The 8,390-nt window shown below is 42.0% G+C and overlaps 3 protein-coding genes across 4 annotated transcripts; all 3 read left to right on the forward strand.

Annotated features, from left to right (window-relative positions):
* Positions 1–4,155: 4,155 nt before the first annotated feature.
* On the forward strand, positions 4,156–4,620 carry RB195_004641 (uncharacterized protein; the record flags this gene model as incomplete). Its single annotated transcript, XM_064182577.1, has 1 exon — positions 4,156–4,620. One exon carries the CDS (start codon positions 4,156–4,158, stop codon positions 4,618–4,620), a length of 465 nt encoding a protein of 154 aa, XP_064033844.1.
* A 300-nt stretch (positions 4,621–4,920) lies between these two features.
* On the forward strand, positions 4,921–6,254 carry RB195_004642 (uncharacterized protein; the record flags this gene model as incomplete). 2 transcript variants are annotated; one of them, XM_064182578.1, is made up of 4 exons in its annotated part: positions 4,921–5,263; positions 5,352–5,501; positions 5,636–5,871; positions 6,108–6,254. In XM_064182578.1, the coding sequence occupies 4 exons, from the start codon at positions 4,921–4,923 to the stop codon at positions 6,252–6,254; spliced, it is 876 nt and encodes a 291-aa protein (XP_064033845.1). The 2 variants fall into 2 exon arrangements, with proteins under 2 accessions (XP_064033845.1, XP_064033846.1); XM_064182579.1 differs by lacking the exon at positions 6,108–6,254 and having other exon boundaries at positions 5,636–5,961.
* On the forward strand, positions 6,034–6,279 carry RB195_004643 (uncharacterized protein; the record flags this gene model as incomplete). The annotated part of the gene is made up of 1 exon (XM_064182580.1): positions 6,034–6,279. The coding sequence occupies one exon, from the start codon at positions 6,034–6,036 to the stop codon at positions 6,277–6,279; it is 246 nt and encodes an 81-aa protein (XP_064033847.1).
* Between the last annotated feature and the right edge of the window lie 2,111 nt (positions 6,280–8,390).

The following is an 8,390-nucleotide window of genomic DNA, read 5'->3' on the forward strand; positions in this document are numbered from 1 at the left end:
GAGCAGGTGGTAACGGTACATGTAAATTTTCTAAGATAACTTAACAATAACTTAATAATTTGTTGTTCAAGGAAACATGTTGAAAATTTTCTAAAGTTTCTTTTTAGGAAAAAATTGTTTAAGAAAAGAAACTGACCCGCGATAAAAAAAAAATCAGTCACAGGTTTTAAAACAATATTTTGTTTTGAAATTGAACTGAGCTGAGGGGTTTATGCGGGAACAGCGAAAAAATACCAATGTGCAGGTTTCGCTCCGTAAACCAGAATTTTTTAAAATTTTCATCGATGTCCCATATATGTACACATGTGTATATGTGCGCGTTTGTGGAAAAACTTACTATGGAAGTGGCAAAAGGAAGAAAACGAGGAAATTTTCCGAAAATCTTTACAGGGTTGTTTGGGAATTTTTAATGATTTATCTCTCACTTTTCATCCTTAGCATAATCTCAATTTATCTCATTTATTATTATTTATTTTTTACTCTATTTTATCTATCGTACGTGGCGGAAAGAGGCCGCTACTGTGAGTCGTTGCCGACCTAGGCTAACAAATTCTTTCATTTTTTTGGAACCAATCAATAACTAGACAAAATTAATTTTTGAAAATACCATTCGTAAGCAGATGAGCTGCTGATCGCGAACATACTTCGAGAATTAGATACCCAAGGATTATTTCAGAATCTTTCCTTTCACTTCTGGTGTTCTCTGTGTGTAGAGAGATGGCAAAAAAAAGAAGAAAAAACATTAAATTCCAGATATTAGTCCTTTTCAGTAATCGATCGATAACAATTAGTCATTTTAACTTAGGGACCAATTCTTTGTAATGCGTGCACACTTCGTCAGTGGTGAGCTTGCGGCCAGCACTCAACAAGTTACGCTGATGATCTTTGCTCCTAACCACCTGCGTTGAAATTTGCCACAAAGAAAGGTTTTCGATAAGTTCCTATTTTTTCTGATTCAAACCTTCAAGAATTAGGCTGGCACATTACGCAGTAGCCTCCGTGTTTGACTTTCTATAAATCTACGCATGATGATGATTTTTGTATTTTTTTCTGTATTTGTTTGTTGAGTTGAGCAAGGCACGATTTTTTTTTATTTCTTTCATTCTTGGCCAACGTCTTGGCAAGTTCTTCAGTTCATCAGAGCCTGAAGAACGGACGAAATCGAGAATTTTCACCCTTTCTTAAGGCTCTGAAGGTCTAGAGAAAACGCAAAATAGACGAAGGATTTTCCTCAATTAAGTGGATAGGGCACTTGTCCAGATAAATTACTTCCGATTTCACCCGTTCAGGAGGTTCTGAAGAACGTAAACTCGCCGAAACATTATCCAAGAATAAAAAGATTATAACAACATTATTTGTGGTTCAAATCAACAGAACAAAAAAAAAACTTCTCAAACTTTTTTCCTGCTTTTTTGCATTTTTTCCCATTTTAAGTCAGCAGCGAGCACTCGAAATGGCAGCCGGCTCTCCGTGAACTCACGCACGAATCTTCATTCAGTACAAAGTGTACTTTCACAAATAGGTTATTAATATACGTAGTACTACTTTATGAGATATAAATGTACCTAACTATTTATTTCTCTGTATATAACAAAATCATTGCTTACAAATTGTGTCGATATTACTGTTTCTGTTGACACTCATCTCCAGGATATTTTTGTATGGCTGAAAGGCCATTAAAAGTGATGATTTATTCTGAAAGTTAGTAATCCCATATTCCTGTTGTCACATGATCTGGCAGAATCTCTAACCAATAAAATCCTCCATTCAATATCTAAATACATACAGTGGGATAATTAATTGTTTACGTAAATTTTGCTGAGAAATTCCGGTCAAGTCCTACCGTATATGACCTGAATCCATCGTTCACTATTTAATAGAAGTAGCATAGATTCACGTAGTCGGCAGTGGCGCGTTGCAACTGAAAACATCGTGGAAAACGGAGTCTCTGACGTTGTTTTTCCTGCAGCGATTAAGGACATATGAGCAGAACCACCCGTGATCCCACAATTCACGACCCCATATAGAGTTTGTCGATCGAAAATCCATACCAGGTCGGATTCGTATGCTGATGTCTTTAAAGGCATCACTCCACGAATCAGAGGTGGTACAGATTCCAGGTGGAGTATTCGTATACGGGATCGTAGATTATGGAGAGGAGGGTGATTCCGTCCATTTCTTCCTAACTGCGGTAAAAAACGGCTTGGAAGACACGGCTTCAAGTGTTCCGCCGCGATATTTTCCACGACAGGTTTTATTGGAGCGCGCCAGCCTTGTGCGCCGCAGCATCTTCCGAGCCGTTTTTTACGGCAATGAGGAAGAAATGGACGGAATCGCCCCCCTCTCCATAGTCTCCCATCCCGTATACGAATACTCCGTTAAAATGAAAGCGTTAAGTTGCAACTGTTATTTTATAAACAAAATATTGACTGGTGTTAGTATTATAAGAATTTCACTTATTTAGTTCTACACGCCACCGAAGCTCGTTTATCCAAAGTCCTTCGAGGCGGCGAACGTTTGGGTGTTTCGCCTGAGGAAGTGCTTCAGGAGTTGCGCTACCGTAATCAATTCAAGAAATAATCAGTACTACAAATTGCTGATATTTTGTGGACAACAATTATTCCATTTGTGATGTTCACTTAAGCCGGATTTCTAAAATAAAAGTCCACTCTTTTTTTTAAATCAATGGCTGTGACGTAGTGTTGTCGTAAAGTATTATGCATAACTAAAATTTTTGGAATTTTTGAGTACATACAGTGTTAGTAGGATAGATTTTGTTTCTTCAGCTATTTATGGCAGAGAATTGACGATGTCACATCTAATTAGTGTGAAGTAATTAGTTATAATAATTAATTAGTAATTAATTCAAGTACTTGTTGTCGACTGAGTTCGGAGTTTCTCTCCGCTTTCAACTAATTATTTGAACTCAATTTATAGTCTTGCTGCGTCGCACTATACGCTTCGATGAACTACACGACGACGAAGTAGCGCAGATTGAGAAGCGCGATTGAAGAACGAAAAAAGACGCGAAGGAGTGCATACTTTTCGTCGCGCTGCAAATCGTCGCTCCATTTGTTTGAAAAAAAATTGTGAAAAGAACCCCTAGCAGAGCGCGCACACAAGGAAAACAGAAGGGAAGGGGTCTCCCGCGCTAGAGCCATTTCATACTTTCAAATTACTTTTCTATTTTACTTTGGAATTATGTGTAAATGTTTTGTATAAAAAGAATTATAAATCTAAATGGGTTTAAACATGGGTTTGAGAGTCCATTCATCAGAACGAGCATACAATACTACATTACGCTGCTGCTGTAATTTGTTCAAGAGAAACCGACTACGTAAACCTACGCGACTTCTACTTTTCGTGAATAGTTGAGCGATGGATTCAGGCAACACAGTGGAATTTCACCTAGATTTCTTAGCAAAATTTACGTAAATATTTAATTATCCTCCTGCATGTATTAAGACCCACGGATCTCCTTCACTAGAAGGATCACAGTCGGTTAGTCGCGAGGCTACGTGGCGCGTCCCCGGGTGGAGGATAGGGGGCTAATCGCAGACCAAAAGCGACCTTGTGCCTGCCAAGAGACGCAGGTGGATTCAGGGGATGGACTCCTTGTTTCTGCTGAGCCGCGACTGACTTATATCACCCTTGTATCCCGCACGATATAAGTCAGTCCCGGCTCAGCAGAAACAGGGAGTCCATCCCCTGAATCCACCTGCATCTCTTGGCAGGCACAAGGTCGCTTTTGGTCTGCGATTAAGCCCCCTATCCTCCACCCGGGGACGCGCCGCGTAGCCTCGCGACTAACCGACTGTGATCCTTCTAGTGCTCCGGCCAAAAGCCTGCAATCAAGTGACTGGGAGGTGCAAGGGAGGCGGTTCAAAGTCGCCTCCAACAAATAAGCTCCACATATCCACTCCGAGAGAACGAAAGTTCTCCCAAAAACTCATGGGACTAGAGGCTTGCAACCTGCCCATGGGTTTTAAAATTCTTTTGCATGTCACAGTAATAGAAAAGAGTTTCCCGATTCCGGAGGAAAGCGTGGTACGGTAGCACCAGGAAGAGCGGGGTTGCAGGAGTCATATAGGCTAGCGAAACGGAAAAGAACTGGGATGACGATCTGTTGCATCGGAAGCGGATATCGAAGGTTTGATGATGCAAGCCAATAAGATCAATTATGACGTCATCGGACTGACCGAGACGGGACAGCGTCACCCTCTCAATGCCGTACATGAAACTTTAGAAGAACTGTTCTTAGGAACATGCGACAGTAAAGGTGTTGGTGGAGTTGGCGCCCTCGTCAACACGAGTACGGCAGAGAAAATCGACTCTTTCGAACAACATATGACCCGAATCGGACGTCTGCGGATGAGAAAATGTGGTCCAACACCAGCTTTGACTACCTTCGTCGCGAACGCTCCAGCATCAAGCTACGAAGAAGAAGAAGTCGAAGCTTTCTATATGGACCAGGAGAAGGTCTACCGAGAAGATCATGCCTTCTACAAGGTCATAATTGGCGACTTCAATGCCAAGGTTGGCCCAAGAAGTACGCCTGAGGAACTTCACATCGGGACCCACGCCCTACAGTGGAATGACCGAGGGGAGAGGCTCTCATGACGACTAAGACCATTCATGGGATCTCGCAATTTCAGAAGCCCTCCTCTCTACGCTGGACGTGGGAGTCACCCGATGGAGGGTAACGTAATGAAATAGACCAAATCACATAAAAGGTTCTGCTTGACGGACGTCACTGTTGTACTAAAGTTCTATACGGGATCGGACCATTGCCTCCTCCGAGGAAGATTTGCCTTCACAAGGAGAGCAGAGAAAGTCCCCAAGTTCAGAGAGAGAAATCCCAGAACTACCATCAAATGGGATCTCTTCGCTACGCTAGCCGGCTTTTGGGGAGATTCCGCAATGGAGAACGTCGACGAGGAATATGATTACCTTCACGACTGCGCGAAGAAGGCTGAGAGTTTTAAAACTACCAAGAGACGCCTGTCTCTTGAAACTCTCGAGCTGATACGCCAGCGTGAAGAAGCACATGCCACAAGGAACCAAGAACTCAGGTCCTGTCTCGCAGGGTATTGCAGAGAGGTGATAAAGGAAAACCTCAGAGAGAGAAGTGCAGAACAGCTGGCTGAAGCTGCAGAAGCGTGGAAAAGCATCCGCTATGCCCGTCGAGACTTCGCTAGTCGCAAGACGAGGATGACTGCTCTCCGGAACACGAAGGGAGACATGTCTGTCTCCCCGTCCGATGGTGAGGAGGCAAGTGGACATGGCTGTCGAAGAGATCAGAGTAGAAGTCGTAGATGATTTTCTCCATCCCCCTTCTCGATGCATTCCAGAGGTTCTCCTGTCCGAAATACGACATGCTGGTAAGAAAACGTACGGCACCCGGTCCCGACAGAATAAGACCAGAACACCTGAAGAGTCATCCGCCAGTACTCATCAACACCCTGGTGAGGCTCTTTACACGTTACCTGTCGGAATGCAAGGTTCCTAAACAGTGGAAGACCAGCAAGACCGCGTTGTTGTGTAAAAAGGGAGATCCACATAACATCGGCAAGTATCGCCCAATCTACTTACTGTCCGTCATCTACAAGCTCTTTACAAGAGTGATCCTTAATAGGATTGAAAATGTCTTGGATGAAGGACAGCCATGCGAGCAAGCAGGGTTTCAAAAGAAAAGGATTCAGCACGATTGACCACATTCGCACTGTTTCGAAACCCATCGAGGTATCACGAGAGTACAAGATGCCGCTCTGTCTCACCTTCATCGACTTAAAGAAGGCCTTCAACTCAGTTGAGACGGAGGCAGTCGCAGAAGCCTTGGACAACCAAGGCGTCCCTACTCAGTGCATTAAGGTACTTCGAGAGTTGTACAGCAACTTCACAACTGGAATTTCGCCATTCTACAAGAATATCATAATTGACGTTAAGAGGGGGGTCCGATAGGGTGACGTAATCTCACCCAAAATATTCACAACCACCCTCGAGAACCCAGTGTGAATGTTGGAATGAAACGACATGGGAGTGAAGGTTGATGGTCGGCAGCTAAACCATTTGCTTTTTGCTGATGACATCATACTGATAATACCTAGCACCAGCCAAGCGGAACGAATGCTGTCCGAATTCGACGAAACAGGTTGCATCGGTTTTCGGCTGAATTTCCAAAAGACGGTATTCATGCACAACAGATGGGTCTCGGATGTCCCATGCAGTTTGAAGATCAACGGGAGCCAAGGTGATCAAGGTGATGTATTAAGACATTGAATGGAGGATTTTAGAGGTTAGAGTTTCTATCGGATCATGTGACAACAGGAATATGGTATCAGTAACATTCAGAATAAAGCATCAAATTTAATGACCTTTCAGCCATGCAAAAATATCCTGGGGATGAGTGTCAACAGAAGCAGTAATATCGACACGATTTGTAAGCAATGATTTTGTTATATACAGAGAAATAAATAGTTAGGTACATTTATATCTCATAAAGAAATATTACGTATATTAATAACGTATTTGTGAAGGTACACTTTGTACTGAATGAAGATTCGTGCGTGAGTTCACGGAGAGTCGGCTGCCATTTCGAGTGCTCGCTGCTGACTTAAAATGGGAAGAAGTGCAAAAAAGCAGGAAAAAATATTTGAGAAGTTTTTTTTTTGTTCTGTTGATTTGAACCACAAATAATGTTGTTATAATCTTTTTATTCTTGGATAATGTTCCGGCGAGTTTACGTTCTTCAGAACCTCTTGTACGGGTGAAATCGGGAGGAATTTATCTGGACGAGTGCCCCATCCACTTAATTGAGGAAAATCCTACGTCTATTTTGGGTTTTCTCTAGACCTTCAGAGCCTTATGAAAGGGTGAAAATTCTCGATTTCGTCCGTTCTTCAGGCTCTGATGAACTGAAGAACTTGCCAAGACGTTGGCCAAGAATGAAAGAAATGAAAGAAAATCGTGCCTTGCTCAACTCAACAAACAAATACAAAAAAAGTACAAAATCATCATCTTGCGTAGATTTATAGAAAGTCAAACACGGAGGCTACTACACAATGTGGCAGCCTAATGTTCGAAGGATTGATTCAGAAAAAATAAGAACTTATTGTCGAAAACGTTTCTTTGTGGCAAATTTCAACGCAGATGGTTAGGAACAAAGATCATCAACGTAAGAAAAATCCCAATTCTATACCTCGTCAAACACCTTCAACCTCACCTTTAGAGTTTCTAAGATGTATAAAATCAGTTTCAGGAAGAGTTCACTTTTGAAAGATACATAGATACTGCACCTGTTCTCAAGGACGAAAGCCTCACCTACTCATTTGTTCAATCGAGCAAAAAAATGCAGAAAAAATAGCTTCATCCGGATTTCGAATTGAATGGGCTCAGGAATGTTCTGGAAAGACCACAACGGACTTATAATCGTAATCAACACATTTAATATATATATATATATATATATATATATATATATATATATATAACATATAAGCAATTACTAGTGTAATTAGCGCACTTAATCGAAGATGTCAGCGCGCTTATTTTTGTTGCTTAGATAAGTCTTACTGGTAAATAATTGAAAGTTATGAAGCCCACAGCTCACTTACAGGTTATTCACTATCCGTATCAGAAGTGTTGTGAAGATTTCGATCTTGTGCACAATTTAGCACAAGAAGCTCCTTAACTTGACCTATTCAGTGCTGCTGCAATCAAAGGCAGCTTGCCACGAAATTGACGTAGTGCAGAGAGCTGATGGAAAACATAGAGTCCATGGTGTTGATTCGTACGTTGTACCGCTCAATTCTCCCTAATCGCCCGGGAAAAGGCGTGGGAAACAGCATTCGTGCTTACGAGGCATGTTGGAACGCGCCATTTTTGCGCGCGCATTCATTGATCGAGCGGCCGAGAATCAGTGAGGTTTCTTCGGCATTCTATTCAAGAAAACCCATTGAATAGGCTGCTGAGGGAACCGCAGCTGCGCAAGGTTGGCGCGTTCTAACGTATACCGTAGGAACAACAAACAACAAATAGGAACACAGCTTCCCACGCTATTTTTCAGACCGATTGGGAAAAATTGAGCAGAGCTATTTTTAAATTCGTAATCTACATTCCCAACTCCATGTTTACCATCTGGTTTCCACACTACATCAGTTTAGTGATACGCTTACGTTACAGCTCCCTGCACTTGTTGAGTGCTGGCTGCAAGCTCACCACTGACGAAGTGTGCACGCATTACAAAGAATTGGTCCCTAAGTTAAAATGACTAATTTTTATCGATCGATTACTGAAAGGGACTAGTATCTGGAATTTAATGTCTTTTCTTTTTTTGCCGTCTCTCATACACACAAAGAACACCAGAAGTGAAAACAAAGATTCTGAAAAAA

Source organism: Necator americanus, chromosome I (genome assembly GCF_031761385.1).
Source record: "Necator americanus strain Aroian chromosome I, whole genome shotgun sequence".
NCBI classification, from domain to species: Eukaryota; Metazoa; Nematoda; class Chromadorea; order Rhabditida; family Ancylostomatidae; genus Necator; species Necator americanus.